We start from the raw sequence: 21,543 nt of genomic DNA on the forward strand, positions 1-21,543 counted from the left end.
AAACTAAACTTTTAATATATAGTTCCTTATGTTATTATAAGACACTTTGCTATTTACTTGCTGTCAAAATTCTCAACCTTTAAAGGTTTTTAATGTTTTTAACAGGTGGCTCTGTTCTGTTCCCAAACAGTTAATTTGGTCTCCACCCGGACTTGCAGAAGTCCAAACTCAGGAAGTGCGTGCCGGGCATGGCAAGTCACAGCTCTTGCAGGCTTCAGTGACGTCACCCCTGCTGGGGAATGCCCATTTTCTCATGCCGGGAGCTCACACAATGTGAGCAAGGGGAAAGGTATGGTACAGAGCTTTTTAAAGCTCGGAATTTTTTTATGGCAGGAGGGGTGTTAGGAGTAGTTAGTGAATATAATCTGAGTTCGTTAGAAAATATGGTTTGATGACAGGTACTCTTTAACTTAGAAACAATGAGAAGCGCTGATCTAAACCAGTAGGTAAAAACATGCCAAAGTTACCCACAGGGTTACCAGTTCACTACAATAGTTCAAATGGTGAATGTAACAATGGCTATCCATGTAGGTTATCCCATTCCTTACACTCGAAGATGTAAATGATGAGGAGGGATTAGATATTTGTCAGGAGTTCTACTGATTGAATTCAATGCTAGAAATGAATTATAGATATCAGCAATTAATGTTGGGTTTGCAAAGAAATGATCATTGCATCAGTATATAATCTATACATCAAAGAAACATATTTCACCTCTGTAGGGACATGGATGAGTATCACAGTGAGTTGCCATTAATACAATACACACAAATATACCTAGCATCCTGGTTTAATTCTTAAATTGATATGCCAGACACAGTTTATCAGATCTAGGGGTTGAATGTGATCTGGGCATGAACTTATTTTTAACATGAAAGATTGAAAGAGTAAGAAGATAGATAAGGACATTGGATGTCCCACAAAGCTGAACATCAACTGGTAAATCTGTACTTGACAACCTGAACTGCTCAGATGCTTCTTGAGATTACAGGGTTTATATCACTTGAGTGTTATTTCTTACTAAGAAGGTTCCAATCCTAAAAGCTGAAACTCCAACACTATACTAAAGTACTGCAACATAGGAACAGTTCTTATTTATAAACAGGATGCTTTGCCACAGGTTGGTCGTAATGGATTTAGCATTTGGAATTTATAGAGAGCCCTTCTACATTAAAGGGGTTATTCAGCCAAATATAATTTACCCCATATGCGCAGGATTGGGGATAAGCACCTGATTATGGGGGGTCCGACCACTAGGACCCCTTTCAATTTCCAGAACGAGACCGCAGCTCTCTCAGCTGTAGCGAGTAGCAGATGTCACATGCCTAGGGGGGCGATGAAGTTATCAGAGTGCTGTATGACGACATTCAAAAAAGCATGCATACGCTTCTGTGAGGTCCCTTCCCGGGCGTCAATGCAGCGCCACTAGTCCGGGGCTGGCCCGGAGCGGAGAAGACGGCCTCCCCGTGAAGATCGCCGGCCCGGACTGGCTCACCCTCCCCACCGGTATGCAGCTGATCCTTGCAGCTACTAAGCAACAGGACCGAGAGAACTGGGCAGGTGAGTAGACAATGGGGTGGGCCTGTATGATGACGGAGGGGGCAGTCTGCATGATGACAGGGGAGATATTGAAAGGGGGGTGATGATGACAGGGGGGTATGGATGATGATGGGGGGTTGACAGGGGGTGATGATGACGGGAGTGATGATTATGGGGGTCTGGATGATGAGAGGGGAGGTCTGGATGATGACAGGGGGTGATGATTTATTTCCCACCCTAGGCTTATACTCAAGTCAATAAGTTTTCCCAGGTTTTTGGGGTGAAATTAGGGGCCTCGGCTAATATTCGGATCGGCTTATACTCTAGTATATACGGTATATGGTCTGCAGAGTCTGTGCATCTACCGCTATATGGTCATTGTGGGGTAATACTGGTCTGTATATTGTTGTTGTTTTTTTATTTTTTAGTAACAGTGTGAAGGTAACACTATGTAGTTTTGCTATGTGGTCATGATGTAGCAGTGTTATTTGTGCCTTGCAAAATAGTATTATTGGTAATGTTGGTCTTAATATATTGTTTTTTGTTCAGTAAAAGTATGTTGGTATTCAGCCAGTGTGGTGCCCATGGTATTGCAGGATTCTGTGCCTCTTGTGTACTTGTCATATTGGTAATGTTGGTTTTGGTATAATTGATTTGGTCAGTTACAGTATGATGGTAAAATGTATGGTGATATTTGTCCCTTGTATATTCCACATAGGAAATTGCAATGGTGGATGCCATTTGCTTTATTTGGCAAGTGGCTGTGGACCAGGTCTACCATTAACATATATGAAGCATTGCTGCAATACAAAGTTGACAAGAGTGGCGCAGTTTTTGCAAGAAATTTCTAATTTCGTTCAACCTCTTTAATTCCTTTGCTTACTTCCCCCATTTTTATATTTCTACCTAATCTCTGTGTACTTAAAGCAATAGAGCTAGAAGTTAGTGCCTAGCAATGTGATCTGAGAGCTTCATACTGTAATAACAACCCTTAACACGTACACAGTGCCGTCACACATCAGAGGCTCTAGTATTATACTAAACGTGTTAAATCCATCCGGATGACGCACTACAGACACTATTCTGAAATCAAGCTGGTGGCTGTGAAAGGGAAAATATGATTAAAATTTAATACAGAACGGCTGAGGCCAAAGATTAGGGAACTGCGCGGTGCAGCTACGACATATGCGAGATTTCCTATACCTCTTTAAGATGCATTGTTACCGTAGCAACTACCACATCACTCTGTATTTATAGAAGATGGGATCTGCAGAGAGCTAATGTATTCAGTACAACAAAACAATTCCCTCTTGGCAACAAGGTAACGGCGAAGCACTGTCAGTACTAATGATGAGCCATAGTAACTGCTTACACCATTGGCCATACAGCACCATTATTATCACCCCTCCTCCACCATGTGTCACCGACTCCTGTGTGGGGTTTCAGCTGCAATGTGACAAGTCCTCTTGATAACCAGGGAGTTAATAGGGCAAGTTTCCAGTTTTTTCATGAGCCGCTGGGACATTTTATACATTTATATCATTCTGACTTGTTTTTCTCCATCAGATTTATGGCCCTGATATTATCTTGCTTTTTACTCAACTTGTATATAATGTCACGTTCACTACTGTATAAATATTGCAAGAAGGCAAATGTCTTCATGATAACAAAAAGCTAATGAAGATAAGATTATAAATTCGTCTGGATTTTTTTTTCCATTTTAAGTCAATGGAAATATCTCCCATTTTAATTATTCCATAGACCTCCCACATTCACATGAGTAAAATTAGAATGTGAATTAGCTGCACTGTTTTCTGCATAAGATACATTTAAAGAGATATTCTCCTATGGTGTTAAGCACTGCATCATTACCCCATCTGAAGTATTATTCATTCTAATACATGAATATAATGCAAGAATAACAGTAAAGACTGACTCAAATAAATCAGTAGAAGGTAGACAGAATTAACCATGTAAATGCAGTCCAATCTACCAGAATCATGTTACAAAGCAGAAGGAGAAGAGAAAATAATAAATAGTTTTGTGGATAAAGATTCAGTATACCTTGAATTTTATTAATTTATGTCACTGCTCATTTTGGGCTAAGAAATCCATTGGGGGGGGGGGGGTCTCACTCAATGATTGACAGCTTTTCTTATACAGAGATAGCTGATTAGGGCCGCCCACTGGACTCCTAAGCCAGAATGAGCAGAGATTGTAAATGTATAAAATACAAATTATACTGAAAATGTTGCCACAACACTATATATCTCAGCTCTGTTTGCTCTGCAACATAATACTGGTAGATTGGACTGCATTGTCATGGAGACAAATGGCTTTCTTTAAAGGGATTATTCTACACATCTTTTCTTCAGATTTTAAACTCATGATGCCAAGTTTTAATGTTTCATTTGCTTCTGTTAACTTCATGCACCACTTTGTCTTATTTTCATGCACAGGACCCAAACCCGGAAGTGCTGTACTACAAGACTTTTTAATTTATTTAACTCTTGTCTCTGGCCTTTCCCAGCATTCCATGCAATATGTCATAAGTCACATGGCCTCCAGGAGGCGTGGCTATGCTGCAGTGGGTGGGTGGATGGATGGGTAGAAGGGATTTACTGAAGCGATGCTATCCACCCACCCACTGCAGCATATTCCAGTCAGAGACAACAGTATTATATACAGACTTGTACTTCTGCACTTCCTGGTATCGTTCACAACCATGAAAATGAGACAAAGTGGAGCACAAAGGAAATAAAAGCATATCACACAGTATTATAACATGGCCTCATGAGCTTAAAGGCTGAAGATAAAAAAAAAACTCTGCAGAACCAACATGAATATATACATGGCCTGTCTTATTTATGTGCTACAAGTGACAACACACAGGGTGACAGCGGTGGGTGAGACAACAACAGATTAGGTGCAATCTATTATATCCATATATAGACATAACAAAAAAATAAGGAAGAAAAAAAATGATGTATGTGTTAGCTAGTAAATGTTCAGGGAGCTCCATAGGTAGTCACAATGGTTTCCAGCGTTTTCTAGCTAGGTCCCCTGCACCACAGCTTTTTGTTAAAAATATAAACCAGGAAATTGGACAATGAAAAATTGAGTGGAGGGCACTAAAAGGTAATTTTGCACAGGGTATCATGCAGCTTTTGCACAGGGCACCATGCAGCCCAGTGTATGTACAGTATGTAACTAGTTAAAATACATAATAAAGGCATGACAATACAACTGTAACATAATGTTCATGACTGTTTTTTTTTTTTTTTTTTAACTTTAAGACAATGGCTAATCTCCAAAAATGGATACAATCTACTAGACATTAATAGCTGATCCAATGAACATGCCATAAACGCCATTCATAATAAAATCATTCATACTGTCCAGCAGTGGTCTCTAGTCTGTAGGTCTTTAGCAGTTGAAAAACTACAACTTCCAGAATGCCTAGACAGCAGTTGACTGTCCGGGTATGCTGAGTGATGTAGATTGGCAACAGCTCGAGAGCCTCGGGTTAGAGACCACTGCTGCACAGGATGCAAGGTTAACCCTATATTTCCTAATATAAAGCTGGAACCTCAGTAATAATGAGAAAAGTCAATTACGTATAATTACACAATTACACTGAGCAGCAATAACCACAGAACCCCCACCCCCACTATAATATGTACGTGTAGCATTGAATACCAGACTAGGTCTTCCTCTCATGTATTATGCACCCACTGGCCGCTTGCTGGTAATGGGAGATGCTGTCTGAGAGGACAGTCCTCATTCCACTCCAGGTTACGGTGCTATAATGTGGGGTCATTTTGGTGTCTAGGAAAATGGATTATGAAACTGTAACTAATGTCTGCTAGAAGAATTTTAGATCAGTCTCCTAAAATTCTCAGCTCTCGTGTCTAAATCTAGATTAGTTTAACTTTTGCCAGTATTTTGAATAGAGAATTGCTTAATAATTCCCTAATATAAAGCTGTTATGGAATTCTCCTGAATAATCCAAGTGAAGCGAAATGACTACTGGGGAAATATAAAGTCTTGTGATATTTACACTTAAGTATAATGCAAACTTATCAACTCCAATTGAATTCTACTGAACAATGAGAGATCTACCAGGCTCCTAGTAGACAAGAATGGGAAGGACATATGAAGTTTTATTGATTCTTGGCCTCTGTTCAAACCAGGGGCAGATCCAGAGTCTAGTCTCAGGAGGGGCACAATCAGAGTATCGGGCAGTGGTCGACCCACCCACTCCCATAGACTTGCATTGAGAGGGTGTGGAGTCACGCCCATGCCCCTCTTGATGTCATGCCACACCCCCTCAATGCATGTCTATGGGAGGGGGCGTGTCGACCCCGCAGCCCGCACCCAGCGTATGGAACAAAATGTTCTGAACGCTGGGGCAGTGGACTACCCTTTTAAGTACGCAGCACAGTTCCGCCCCACATTAAGTTTCCAGCACAGTCCCCCCCCCCTCCCCCACATTAGGTTGGCAGCACAGTTCCCCCCCCCCCCCACATTAGGTTGGCAGCACAGTCCCCCCCCCCCCCCACATTAGGTTGACAGCACAGACAGCACTACTTATATTGGCATTTTTGACATATTAAAAGGGGCACTTCTTCTGGTTGACACTATCCGTTTCATTTGTGGAGAAACCGTAGATGGCACTATTAATAGGTGTACACTGGTTGGTACTATTAGTCAGGCACTTTGGCTGGCAAAAGTAATTGGGACACATTGGCTTGGACTATTAATAAGAGCACTCTGGCTGGTTATATTAATAAGAACTATTTCAGGCTGGCACTATCAGTCAGGGCACTCTTGATATCACTAGTTCTATTGCTAAGCAATGAGTCGATTATTTTGGGGAAATGACTTAAAGGGGTACTCCAGTAGAATACTATTTTTCTTTAAATCAACTGGTGCCAGAAAGTTAAACAGATTTGTAAATTACTTTAAAAATTTGTAAATTAGTTTAAAAATCTTAAACCTTCCAGTACTTATCAGCTGCTGTATACTGCAGTTGTATTTCTTTCTGGCATTATTTTCAATCTAAAATGTAAAATATGTGTAGCTCACTTAGGATAAAAGAAGTAATGTGCTTGAGGTTAAAGGTGTTGCCTTCACCCAAAAGGCCTAATGTAATATGTAGAAATTATAAATAAAAAATATTTATGTGAACCAGTCCTTAAAAGCACAGGGGAGAGAAAAAGGGAAAGACTAGTGGAGATGGGATCCAAGAAATGGTCTTTATTATATAAAAAGGATATATATGACCAATCGCCTAGCAGGGCCCTTGCTAAAGGCGAATGGAATATACTGGGTAAAAAATAGATATAATAAAAAATACAGAATATAGTAGGATTAAAATGAGATAAATATGATGGGTAAGTAGCACCAAAGAAAATTCATTAATTAAATATCTGCTGCATATATCAGGAGAAAACGTTCTCAGTCCATATAATTCATAGGGATATTTCAATGAAAAATCCACAAGAAATGTCCAGAATGAAAAGTCACAATTAGTTTGGGTGTGTCCGGAGTAACGATATATGGTAGTGAGTGTAGCGACAATAGCTACAATAGGAAATTCATGGACAGGTAATGCAGACAATGTGGCAAACACTGTCAGCGATGAAGATGTCAAGTCTCGGTGCACAGCACCACTCACCCTCCTTTGTAGTCCTCAGGTCCGGGCTGGCACGGCTGAGTCCGGCACTCTGGATATCAATGCCCGCCTGGGTGGTATGCTGGGTGAATGGCTGAATCTCCGGGGGTCCGAGTGTCCTGGGCTGGCACGGGAGGCGTCCGGCCTTGAGGAGGATGATGTCCAGGAGTAACTCTGCCGACCGGCGCTGTGAGAGGATGCAGGTAACAGGTGGTGCGGATTGCACGTATGAATAAGGTGCTAACAGCGTGCATGCAGCAGTGGTCCCGGAATCGCGGGCATCCAGCTGTTGCAATTGGAATATGGCAGATACAGTCTATTTGAAGTGATATACACTTATGGATAAGGTGCAGATAATGGGCTAGACGCGTTTCAAGGCCGCGGGCCTTTTCTTCAGTAGCTATAGTCACCTATAGCTACTGAAGAAAAGGCCCGCGGCCTTGAAACGCGTCTAGCCCATTATCTGCACCTTATCCATAAGTGTATATCACTTCAAATAGACTGTATCTGCCATATTCCAATTGCAACAGCTGGATGCCCGCGATTCCGGGACCACTGCTGCATGCACGCTGTTAGCACCTTATTCATACGTGCAATCCGCACCACCTGTTACCTGCATCCTCTCACAGCCCCGGTCGGCAGAGTTACTCCTGGACATCATCCTCCTCAAGGCCGGACGCCTCCCGTGCCAGCCCAGGACACTCGGACCCCCGGAGATTCAGCCATTCACCCAGCATACCACCCAGGCGGGCATTGATATCCAGAGTGCCGGACTCAGCCGTGCCAGCCCGGACCTGAGGACTACAAAGGAGGGTGAGTGGTGCTGTGCACCGAGACTTGACATCTTCATCGCTGACAGTGTTTGCCACATTGTCTGCATTACCTGTCCATGAATTTCCTATTGTAGCTATTGTCGCTACACTCACTACCATATATCGTTACTCCGGACACACCCAAACTAATTGTGACTTTTCATTCTGGACATTTCTTGTGGATTTTTCATTGAAATATCCCTATGAATTATATGGACTGAGAACGTTTTCTCCTGATATATGCAGCAGATATTTAATTAATGAATTTTCTTTGGTGCTACTTACCCATCATATTTATCTCATTTTAATCCTACTATATTCTGTATTTTTTATTATATCTATTTTTTACCCAGTATATTCCATTCGCCTTTAGCAAGGGCCCTGCTAGGCGATTGGTCATATATATCCTTTTTATATAATAAAGACCATTTCTTGGATCCCATCTCCACTAGTCTTTCCCTTTTTCTCTCCCCTGTGCTTTTGAGGACTGGTTCACATAAATATTTTTTATTTATAATTTCTACATATTATTTTCAATCTGACCACAGTGCTCTCTGCTGGTACCTCTGTCCATGTCTGGAACTGTCCAGAGTACAAGCAAATCCCCATAGCAAACCTCTTCTGCTCTGGACAGTTCCTGACACAGACAGAGGTGGCAGCAGAGAGCACTGTGGTCAGTCTGGAGCATTGTGGTCCCACTGGAAAGAACAACACAACTTCCAGTCACCAGTTGATTGGAAAACATTTGTTTTCAACCGGGATGTCCCGGTTGGACTCATGCCTGCCTGGCATGAGTCTGAAATCTCAGACTGCAGCCAGGACACAGACAAGCTCAGCGCAGCTCCATGCCTGTCAATCAGACAGGCAGGAGCGAGCGTTGTGCTCATAGCACAGCAGGGCGCACCTGACTCGGCCTTACTGCATGCCCCCATTCATTTTACTATATCTATAGTGCTGTTTATAACGGGCGAAAGTGAGCCCAGGCAGGCTTCAGATGACATTGTGCCTGCCGGACCATGCCCCCTTCCTCCCTCACACTATGATGGCTGAATGAGCAGCCAAGAAGACAATAAATGAGGTAGAAAGAGGGGTTTTTGAATTAAAAGAAACACAGGAATAGAGTCAGTGACAGATGGGGTGGGGGTGGGGATTAGAGTTTAGATCATGATAGGAACTCTTTAAAGGGGAACTCCGGTGGAAACAAGTGGAAAACAAATGCTTTCAAATCAACAGGTGCCAGAAAGTTAAACAGATTTGTAAAGTACTTCTATTTCAAAATCTGAAGCTTCCAGGACTTATCAGCTGCTGTATAATACACAGAAAATTGTGCAGTTCTTTCCAGTCTGACAACAGTGCTCTCTGCTAACACCTCTGTCTGTGTCAGGAACTGTCCAGAGTAGAAGCAAATGCCCATAGAAAACCTCTCCTGCTTTTGACAGTTCCTGACACGGACAGAGGTGTCAGCAGAGAGCACTGTTGTCAGACTGGAAAGAACTTCACAAATTTCTCTGTAGTATATCTGTAGTATACAGCAGCTAATAAGTACTTGAAGGGTTAAGATTTTTAAATAGAAGTAATTTACAAATCTGTTTATCTTTCTGGAACCAGTTGATTTGAAAACCATTTTTTTTCCAACGGAGTTTCCCTTTAATTGCAATAAAAAGGACATACATTTAGCATGTTTACTAAGAGCTTTCCTGGCGTATGCGCTAAATACAGAGTGAAAACTTGATGTGAGCAGCAATGATCAACCAAACTGATGCCAGTTAATCCCATGACGGAATCAATTTGGCTCCCCACCTGCAATGTCTCTGCTTGTGTTAACCTAGTGCATGTGGAGGGAGTCCAGAGATAAACTGCATTGTTCTGTAGACTGTATTCTAAACTCTACACACTTGTTGTAAATGAGCAGACTAACTCTACAAAATTAAGACTTGTCACAGTATTAGCAATATGAGACAAGGTTCACATATGCATCATAGGCTACAAATAAATTGTGCACGCATGTGTTGTTATTTTTTCTGGTAAAATGGATACCATTATGATCAGTAGGGTCAGTTGGCACTGCCTTTTATTAGTGCAAATGTGAACCTAGCCCAATTGAACAAAGATATTTGTGGATGAGGTGGAGAATGCTGTTATATCCATATAGGATAGCACAATGGAACAAAGATATTTGTAGATGAGGTGGAGAATGCTGTTATATCCATATAGGGTATAATGTATATGTAATAATGTATATGTTGAGCAGGCTAAGATCAGCAAGCTGAATTTAGAAATGTCAGCAGCATCGATATGGCAAGATGCACATTGTCAATTAAGAACCTGTCTCTTTAGTGCAAGCCTTGCTGGATGCATTTTGCAACTATCTCACTTCAGCAGCAAACATAGATGAAAATATATTTTTTTCTGCTGAATGAGGAATCAAGATTATTATACCGCAAGGGCCCTGTGGTGAATATGTCTGTCTTCAAAACCAAGGATTGTGATGAGTGTATGAGTTTTAAGCCTAATGTGGTTTGATTTTATTGGAAATATTGCTTTGTAGTTTTTAATTGCAATAATGATTTTTTTAATATTACTTGTATGGTTATCACTTCAGCATTTCTGATATTAAATTATTTTAACATTTTTTTCTGATGAATTCTTATGAGTAACTGTTGTGATGAATTGAGGTATGAATGAAGGTTACATCAAACAGAACTAGTATATGCATCCACATTTTTTTCTTAGTTTTTAGTGTATGAAGACCCACCAGTGTATTTGACACTCTTGCACAGTCCATTGCTCTACATTCCAGGAAAGCTCCATACACACACATCAAACAAATCCATAGGCCACCATTCCCCTGACAGAAGCCAAAGGAGCATCCTATTGACCTCTGTCTGGTTAGTATTTCAGTATACCTTTTTATTTAGCTGCAAGGAAAAGCCCAGTCTGCTGTGCTATTCCATACAGAAGTGTCCCACAAAGGAAAAATTCACATAGGAGCCAATGGGTGACATATACTCCAACGTACCATGCAAAAGCACTGTAAATTAAACCTAATCTTGCTGGATGCATTTTGCAACTATCTCACTTTAGCAGAAAACATAGATGAAAATATGTCGCCACTAGGTGAAGCTTAAGGGTGCATTTCCACCTGGCGTATTTTGCTGCGTATTTGCTGCGTATTTGCTGCTGCGTATTTTCCTACCCAATGACTTCAATGGGAAAATAAAATACGCAGCAGCAAATACGCAGCAAATACGCCAGGTGGGAACGTACACTAAGGGTACGTTCACACGTACGCAGATTTGATGCGCAGGATTTTCTGCTGCAGATTTCAATGTAAACTAAATGACTGAGCACAGCTTCTAATCTGCAGTTACAAATCCTGTGCATTAAATCTGCGCTGGATCCTGTATGTGTGAACATACCCTAAAGCTATAAATCCTGCGCACACTTATTTTCTTATTTTTAGCCTTTAGTGGTTAGCTGAACGTAAAAGGAGAAGAAACATTTTTATTAAAATAAAAATCTGCTTAAGAGAAGACATCAGGCTATGCTGGCTCTTACCTATGTGTTGTGCACAGGTGTCACAATATTCGGCATATAAAGACTCAAAGCAGTTACAGCAGTATGGACGTCCTTCTTTCATGATGTATCTCTGACCACCAAGGACTGTTTCACATTCAAAACAACAGAAGTGTTTCATATGCCAGTGTCTGCCCTCTGCTTCTGTACATTCATCTGCAAAAATAATCTAACAGAGGACCAACAATCATAATCAACAAATGGAATGGGCAATATTCAGAAACACATGGTAGAGACAGTAGTCCCTGAAATTAAAGGGACTCTCGGCCACTTAATCCACTGAGGCCTAAGCGAATGAAGGGAGTTACTCTTAATCTTCAAATATTTTTTTTTAAACCAACATTTTGTACTAAAATATTTTGTTTTAATATATTTTAATAGTGATGAGAACGCTTAATCCTCTGCATAGACATACAGAAAAATTATATAAAATTCTGCCAGATGCCTCTAAAGGAGGCTTTTTGCATACTGGTATATTGTTCAGTTTAATATATAAACAGTATATAATAATGTCCTTATCTCCCCGTAGTGGTAGCAGAAGGCAGACAGAATTTCATAATTTGACATTGGAGAATTTGGAGCCCTGTATTTAAATATGTGAAACCCACTCACTATAGAGAGTGTTTATTAATTCTTTACATCTCCCGATACAACCTACAGTTGTGTTGTGGCTGCTATAATTTACAGCTCTCACCAAACATCACTTTCATGTTCAATTCAGTGATGAATTTCTCTAAAGAGAGAAACTACAATACACAAAAACGTCATGAGTTATTATATGGCTGAGTATATTGTGTTAAGAACATACTTGGCCACCACTCAAGAGAATATAAGCTCTACACATTTCAGTGAATCTTCACTGCATAAAGGTCCTACAGTCAGACTTTTATAAATTTTTTTCATATCAAGTTAAATTAAATTTTGTCATAAAGGGATAAGGATGTCCCCTTCTGGTAGTCATAACAAAAAGCTGATACAAAGAGAGTTTCTTACTCTTAAGGGTTCATTTGTTCGGTAATAAATGAAATGCGTGAACTACATTAGACAGAAAGAGTAACAAAATGTGCTTCATCACGTGCAGGGCAGCCATCAAGGGGGGTACAACCCATACACTTGTATGGGGCCCGGACGTCCCTGGACCTTTTTTTTTAAATTTTTTTTTATTATTGGCTTGTCAGTGAGTGACTGCGACTGTCACTCTCACTGACCGCTGAGTGTCCCCAGGACTATGACCAGTCTCATGGTCCTAGGGGCCCGCACATTCTATTCACATTTATTACCTCTATCTAGGGCGCGGGCCCCTTAAGATTCATGGCAGGGCATGACAGGTCAGGGGCTGATGGGAGTAGAGACGTGCCCCGCGCAGGCACGCACGTCTACTCTAATCACCTGACCTGTCCCTGCTTACGTCCGCGCGATCGCCAGAAGAGACGATCCTCACTGACAGGAGCAGCAGCAGCCTCCACTGCCTGATGCCGTTGCCCCGATCCCGACAGGGTAGGAGAATTTGCGTGCGGGGGAGGGGAGAGGGGGGGTTATGGGGTGATGAGAGGTGCAGGGGGGGTGATAAGAGGTGCAAGGGGTGGGGGTGATGAGAGGTGCAGGGGGTGGGGGTGATGAGAGGTGCAGGGGATGGGGGTGATGAGAGGTGAAGGGGGTGGGGGTGATGAGAGGTGCAGGGGCGAGGTGATGAGAGGTGTAGGGGGGAAGTGATGAGAGGTGCAGGGGGGAGGTGATGAGAGGTGCAGGGGGGGAGGTGATGAGAGGTGCAGGGGGGGAGGTGATGAGAGGTGCAGGGGGGGAGGTGATGAGAGGTGCAAGGGGGAGGTGATGAGAGGTGCAGGGGGGGGGGTGATGAGAGGTGCAAGGGGGAGGTGATGAGAGGTGCAGGGGGGGGGTGATGAGAGGTGCAAGGGGGGGGTGATGAGAGGTGCAAGGGGGGGGTGATGAGAGGTGCCGGGGAGTGTGATGACAGGTGCAGGGGGGGTGATGAGAGGTGCAGGGGGGATGATGAGGGGGGGGTGATGAGAGGTGCAGGTGGGGTGATGAGAGGTGCAGGGGGTGGGGGTGATGAGAGGTGCAGGGGGGGGGTGATGAGAGGTGCAGGGGGGGTGATGAGAGGTGCAGGGGGGGTGATGAGAGGTGCAGGGCGGGGTGATGAAAGGTGCAGGGGGGAGGTGATGAGAGGTGCAGGGGGGAGGTGATGAGAGGTGCGGGGGGAGGTGATGAGAGGTGCAGGGGGGAGGTGATGAGAGGTGCAGGGGGGGAGGTGATGAGAGGTGCAGGGGGGGGTGATGAGAGGTGCAGGGGGGGGGGGTGATGAGAGGTGCAGGGGGGGGGGTGATGAGAGGTGCAGGGGGGGGGGTGATGAGAGGTGCAGGGGGGGGGGGGTGATGAGAGGTGCAGGGGGGGGGGGTGATGAGAGGTGCAGGGGGGGGGGGTGATGAGAGGTGCCGGGGGGTGTGATGACAGGTGCAGGGGGGATGATGAGGGGGGGTGATGAGAGGTGCAGGTGGGGTGATGAGAGGTGCAGGTGGGGTGATGAGAGGTGCAGGGGGGGTGATGAGAGGTGCAGGGGGGGTGATGAGAGGTGCAGGGGGGGTGATGAGAGATGCAGGGGGGTGATGAGAGATGCAGGGGGGGTGATGAGAGATGCAGGGGGGTGATGAGAGATGCAGGGGGGGGGTGATGAGAGGTGTAGGGGGGTTGAGAGGTGTAGGGGGGTTGTAGAGAGGTGTAGGGGGGTGATGAGAGGTGCAGGGGGGGATTTGAGAGGTGCCAGGGGGGTTATGGGGGTGATGAGAGGTGCGGGGGAGATATGGGGGTGATGAGGAGAGGTGCAGGGTTATAGTAGTGATGAGGAGAGGTGGGGGGTTATAGTAATGATGAGGAGAGGTTTGGCGGGGGTGATGAGGACACAGGATAAGAGGGGGTGTATATGTATATATGATGTGTATGAATGTGTGTGGCAGTATTATATTCAGGGGTACAGTGGGTGGCAGTATTATATTCAGGGTACAGTGTGTGGCAGGATTATATTCAGGGTACAGTGTGTGGCAGGATTATATTCAGTGTTTACAGTGTGTAAGAGTATTATATTCAGGGTACAGTGTATAGCAGTATTCAGTGGGTACAGTGTGTAGCAGTATTATATTCAATGGGTACAGTGTGCAGCAGTATTATATTAGGTGGGTACAATGTGTAGCAGTATTATATTCAGGGTACAGTGTGTGGTAGGATTATATTCAGTGGGTACAGTGTGTGGCAGTATTATATTCAGGGTACAGTGTGTGACAGTATTATATTCAGTGGGTACAGTGTGTCGTAGTATTATATTCAGTGGATACAGTGTGTGGCAGTATTATATTCTGTGGATACAGTGTGTGGCAGTATTATATTCTGTGGATACAGTGTGTGGCAGTATTATATTCAGGCTACAGTGTGTGGCAGAATTATATTCAGGCTACAGTGTGTGGTATTATATTCAGGGTACAGTGTGTGGTAGTATTATATTCAGGGTACAGTGTGTAGCAGTATTATATTCAATGGGTACAGTGTGCAGCAGTATTATATTAAGTGGGTACAATGTGTAGCAGTATTATATTCAGGGTACAGTGTGTGGTAGGATTATATTCAGTGGGTACAGTGTGTGGCAGTATTATATTCTGTGGATACAGTGTGTGGCAGTATTATATTCTGTGGATACAGTGTGTGGCAGTATTATATTCAGGCTACAGTGTGTGGCAGAATTATATTCAGGCTACAGTGTGTGGTAGTATTATATTCAGGGTACAGTGTGTAGCAGTATTATATTCAGTGGGTACAGTGTGTAGCAGTATTATAGTCAATGGGTACAGTGTGCAGCAGTATTATATTAAGTGGGTACAATGTGTAGCAGTATTATATACAGGGTACAGTGTGTGGTAGGATTATATTCAGTGGGTACAGTGTGTGGCAGTATTATATTCAGGGTACAGTGTGTGACAGTATTATATTCTGTGGATACAGTGTGTGGCAGTATTATATTCAGGCTACAGTGTGTGGCAGTATTATATTCAGGCTACAGTGTGTGGCAGAATTATATTCAGGCTACAGTGTGTGGTATTATATTCAGGGTACAGTGTGTGGTAGTATTATATTCAGGGTACAGTGTGTAGCAGTATTATATTCAGTGGGTACAGTGTATAGCAGTATTATATTCAGTGGATACAGTGTGTGGCAGTATTATATTCAGGGTACAGTGTGGCAGTATTATATTCAGGGTACAGTGTGTTGTAGTATTATATTCAGGGTACAGTGTGTGGTAGTATTATATTCAGTGGATACAGTGTGTGGCAGAATTATATTCAGTGGATACAGTGTGTGGCAGAATTATATTCAGGCTACAGTGTGTGGCAGGATGATATTCAGGCTACAGTGTGTGGTAGTATTATATTCCGGGTACAGTGTGTGGCAGGATTATATTCAGTGGGTACAGTGTGGGGTAGTATTATATTCAGGCTACAGTGTGTGGCAGGATTATATTCAGTGGGTACAGTGTGGGGTAGTATTATATTCAGTGGATACAGTGTGGGGCAGCATTTTATTCAGGGTACAGTGTGTGGCAGTATTATATTTAGTGGGTACAGTGTGTGGCAGTATTATATTTAGTGGGTACAGTGTGTGACAGCATTATATTCAGTGGATACAGTGTGTGGCAGTATTATATTTAGTGGGTACAGTGTATGGCAGTATTCTATTCATGGTACAGTGTGTTGCAGGATTATATTTAGTGGGTACAGTGTATGGCAGTATTTTATTCAGGGTACAGTGTGTGGCAGTATTATATTTGGCGGGTACAGTGTATAGCAGTATTATATTCAGGGTACAGTGTGTTGCAGGATTATATTTATTGGGTACAGTGTATGGCAGTATTATATTCTGGGTACAGTGTGTGGCAGGATTATATTTTGGGGATACAGTGTATAGCAGTATTATATTCAGGGTACAGTCTAAGGCAGTATTTTATATAGGGTACACTTTCTGGCAAGGTTATAATGATTACTGTCTTCATGCAGAGGATGAGGATCTGCTGACAAAGTGAGGAGCCAATGATGTCTGGATGTCAGATTCTGCAGCGAAGATGGAGCTGGAGGAAGACTCTGGACCCGATGAAGAAGAAAAGATAACAGAGAAGATATCACTCAAGTCAGAAGACGTCACTCAGGTCACTAATATCATTGTGTATTCTCCTGACTGTCCCATCAGAGCTGTAGTCACTTGTAAGTTCTGCAGTGATGATGGGTAAAACTGTGGCCAATCTTTGTCTCTTCAGCTGTTACAAAACTACAACTCCCATTGCCAGAGGCTCTCCAGACATGATGGGAGTTTTAGCTTTCCAACAGCTGGAGAACCACTTCAACCGAGGTGATCGGTGGGGGGTCTCAGCAGTTGGACCCCCACCAAAAAAATGGGCTGCTTATTATTAAATGCCCGGGCCCCGAGTGGGGGGCAGGGGGGCCCAGGCCATGTGTAAGGGGCCCTGACATTTCTGATGGCAGCCCTGATCACGTGCTGGAAAAAAACACGCCTACATGTGAAGTCAAAAAGCTGCAGGACGTTGCCACCACATCAGCAACAACCTGCAGATATTGCTCATTGTGGGTGGGCATGGTTTTGCCTGCACAGGATAATTATGATTTACCCTCTGCCCCTTTTAGTCTCGGAAGGTATACTTCCAAGAAGTAAAGAGGAGGAAGTGAGCGACAGGGAGCAGAACAGAGAAGACCTTTTCTGTTTCCCGGACAACCCCTTTAAGAAAATTGTGTTTTTTGGGAGAAGGGGTCATCAAAAAATTACCTGCAATGATAACATGGGGTACCTGGTGATTAAATTGTCCACCATAGCTCTGCAGACATACGCTTATATATACAGAACAGAGTACTGTAAAAATATAGAGAGACTATGCAGTGACTGTGCTGATCTCCACTCACCTCATCACAGGCTGCACATCGAGGTTTCAAGCACTCAGCATGATGTCTGCCGCAGTAGATCTTCCCATCTTGATAGAAGTATATAAGGTCGACAAGCAGTTCATTACATATCGTACATACAAAACACTGTGGATGCCAACAAATTCCATGACCAGCTCTAGATGCGAATACGGCTATGTCTCCTCCATTAATTTGACCTCCACACTGAAAATCAAGGGACAAGAGAACATGAGATAGGCTAACTGACATGGAAGAATCAGTATATGTTGTAAGGGGCAATGCTGTGACAATTTCTCATTTAAATATATGGCTTTTACTTTTTCAAAGGGGTATTCAGCATTTTTTGGGAGAGCTACCTTGCAAAAAATTTGCATTTGATGGCTCTCAAACAAATTTCTTTTCCATAAACTCCAATTAAGGATACATAGCCAGCAGGAACAGCGGCCATGCTGCAGAATCCTTGAACACACTAGGATCCAGAAAGACTTGACATGATTGTATTTCTCATTATTTAGCTGTACAGGTCATTAATTTGCTCCCAGGGAGGCCATTAGGTTTTTTTTTTTTTTATCCAGAACATTTGCATTCAATAATACAAATTGCTTAGCCTTAAGAACCCGCACTGAATGTGATGCCTCAGGACTTATATCCTCCTCAGGGGGCCTGTCCAGCCAAATACGATAAAGAAGGTTTGAACTGTAACATCTCACATGCCAAGATTATAGGAAGGAATAATGTTCTTATAAAAAAGACTCTTAAAAAGGATTGAGAAATAAAATGGGAGCTGTGACTAAACTCTTCATCGCTTGTCTCAGAGAACGGGCCTTCGCAAACAGCGCAGCAGTAATTAAAACCATCATAAAACCCAATGTAAAACTGCAATTATGTCAGTGCCGAGCAGTAAAAGGTAAACTGCTGATGGAGAAACTGTGGACGGGGCAGAAATTAGATCACTGCGGTATAACAGCCAGAAATAAAACCAGATTTACAATTTAATCCCTACAAGGTTAATGCAACGCTAATGGATTGTTATACAAATTATGCATATTGCATTTAATTGCAATGTTGAAAGAAGCAGCCATATTTTTTAAAATTAGAAAAAAGTAATATAAGCTGATTATGCGCTTTGGAGAACGTCAGGTCATTTAGTAATGTCCCCTCTGGCTCTAATTTATGACTTGATAACTGGATTATTTTTTATGTATTACATTCATTTTATGTGCAACTACCCTGTCCCAAAAAGAGAAATATTCCAAATGACATGGACATAAACTCACATGACTATACACCTTTTCAGATCATGATATAGATGGCATGGAACATACAATATTGCTGGTAAATATTATTAATTTTAGGGTTCTTAATGATAATCACGTAAATAGAAACATAGAATGTGTCATTAGATAAGAACCATTTGGCCCATCTAGTCTGCACAATATTCTGAATAAAATGAATAGTCCCTGGCCCTATCTTATATGAAGGATAGCCTTAGGGTTATCCCATGTATGCTTAAAGTTCCTCACTGTATTTGCAGCCAACACTTCTGCAGGAAGGCTATTCCATGAATCTACTACTCCCTCAGTAAAGTAATATGTCCTGATAATACTGCATAAACCTTTAACCATATAATTTAAAACTTCTGCTGAGTACCCAAGTGGTCTCCTTCTTTGGCTTTTGCAATGATCTGTTGCCTTCAATAATGTAACATAAAAGTAGTCCCATTTCTCCTGGATTCCATTTAAACTGTTCACTGATATTTTAGAAGAATATTTTCTGTTGCCCTGTTTTATTAAATACTTGTATTCCCCAAGAAATAAGGTTGGCACACCTTATCTTAGAACTCTGCTTGGGCTTTCCCTGTTCTTTCCTGGAAAGGTAGCTTTACTGTGAGTGTTACTATTCCCGTTGTCGATAAGATTTGTAGCTGCACAATATAAGGGTGAAAACACATGATCCACTGTCTTTTAGCTGTTTTGAAGTTGGCTAACCATCAGCACCCCGACTCTCCTCTGAAGGCAGATTTAGAGGGAGAGAAGGCTCAAGCTTGTGTAATTTCAATATGCCCTTTCCCTTTGTTCTCGGGGACAAAAGATACTGTCAAACAGCTTTTTGCCTTCTAGAGTACATGACTTAGAGGGACTGGGGGAAATAACAACAATAATAATGTAATAACAGCTATCTATAAGGATGGTCGGCTTTACTTCTATTCTCAATTGAGTTTGTTTATTGAAAGGAATAACATGCATTATGTGTCCTTTATCAGCTGTACTTTATTACTGTCATCTTTAGTAGCCAGTCATATCTATAGTATCTTGAAGCAGAAGCGGTTTATCCTTTGATTTCAGAAACATTGTATGCACCAATGTAACTGGATATATACTGCCTCTAGGACTTCTATCAAAGTCTATAGTATTCCCTGAATTTAATCCTTTTGATCCAGTGGACTGATGGACAGGTGGGAAGGCCTTTCTCACAAAAGTGACAAAGCTAAAGGTGTGAAACACTTGCTGAAGGCAATACAGTTTCAGTCCACTTATGGTAAGATACTTCTAAGTCTTGGTTATAAAGAACAACACATCCCTGTAAACTTGCCCTCTCCATTCACTTACTTGTGTAATGTAATGTACTCTCTGCTACAATTCAGTCAGCAAGTGCTGATCTCAGCTGAAGGCCACATGGCTTGTTCATACGGACAGCTCTGTACAGGTGTCACTGCCAGTTTGTCTTTCAAGTGTCCAAACTTACCGACAAGTGTCGGAACTAAGGTATTAAATCACCAGTACTCAAATTTGGAGTTATTGCTATAGAAAACACTTCATTGCTTTACCTGTTCACAGATGGCTCCAGTCATGGTCACCGGAAATGGCCTAACATTCCCTCGCCCCAAATTCTCTCGTTTTCTTTGGTTGCTGAACAACTTGAGCTCCCTCTTTTCTTCTTCATCCAAAGAATTGCAGTAGCGAACCTGAAAGCAGAAAGATTATATGAATCACTGAAAGTCAATGACAGAAATGACAGAATGACAGAAACTTTAAATATTTAGAGGGGAATTTTATCAACCATTTACCCTGGTTTGAGCAAAAATTTGAACTTTTAGGGGGTTTTTACACAGCCCACAATAACTTTTACAAAAATTTCTCTCCGTAAACAGCATAATTTCCTCCAGCTTGGCACACATTTCTAAGAATGCCGCACAGGCAGGCACATAAGTGCTTAATCCAGCGCTACTGACTGCAGCAGGCTTTTACATAAAACCTGAGTATGAAACACCACTCTTCGTAAACCCCCCCCCCCCCCAGTACACAGTTTAGCATGGTAAGGATCTTCTGCCTTTAGATCATAGATACGGTAAATACTTATTTTCGTAAAATAACCTACAGTAAATTATTGTTCAGTGATTTAATCAAAACTTTACCTACAGCTTTTGAGACACTAAAATATGTCAGAGAGAGTTTATCTAAAAATCAATGAAACAGCTAAGATTGACGCTAGAAAAACACCACACAGTCCATCTAGTCTACCCTTACATTATTTCCTTTTTAATTTTTATCTTAGTATAGATACAGTATATGTTTATCCCAGGCCTGCTTACATTCACTTTTGTGGATTTACTAATCAAATCTGCTAAAGGTTTAAAAGTGTATTACAAGCATCAACTACTATTACTTTACTACTTTAGTAAATTTTTTTTTTTTTTATATTGCTCCTGATCTTCCCCCAACAATCCTCAGATTGTGTCCTTTTATTCCTGTGTTAAGTTGCTAATTAAAACTGAAAGGGGTATTCCGGCTTTATACATCTTATCCCCTATCCAAAGATAGGGGATAAGATGTATGATCGCAGGGGTCCCGCCACTGGGGACCCCAACGATCTCTGTGCAGACCCCCGGCATTCTGTGCCAGGCACTGCCTGCGAGACGGGGATATGACGTCATGGCCATGCCCCCTAGTGACGTCACACCATGCCC

General features: G+C 42.3%; 1 protein-coding gene across 4 annotated transcripts in view; it reads right to left on the bottom strand.

Annotated features, from left to right (window-relative positions):
- Nucleotides 1–21,543, bottom strand: part of PRICKLE2 (prickle planar cell polarity protein 2) — a 364,028-nt gene that overhangs the window by 41,034 nt on the left and 301,451 nt on the right. For all 4 annotated transcript variants that reach the window (XM_056524542.1, XM_056524541.1, XM_056524544.1 and 1 more), the window contains 3 exons: nucleotides 20,404–20,541; nucleotides 17,577–17,780; nucleotides 11,587–11,773 (listed from right to left, as the gene is read on the bottom strand). In XM_056524542.1, the coding sequence (XP_056380517.1) occupies nucleotides 11,587–11,773; nucleotides 17,577–17,780; nucleotides 20,404–20,541 (529 nt within the window). The remainder of the gene's footprint in view (nucleotides 1–11,586; nucleotides 11,774–17,576; nucleotides 17,781–20,403; nucleotides 20,542–21,543) is intronic.

This window comes from Hyla sarda, chromosome 6 (assembly GCF_029499605.1).
Source record: "Hyla sarda isolate aHylSar1 chromosome 6, aHylSar1.hap1, whole genome shotgun sequence".
In the NCBI taxonomy this organism is placed as follows: domain Eukaryota; kingdom Metazoa; phylum Chordata; class Amphibia; order Anura; family Hylidae; genus Hyla; species Hyla sarda.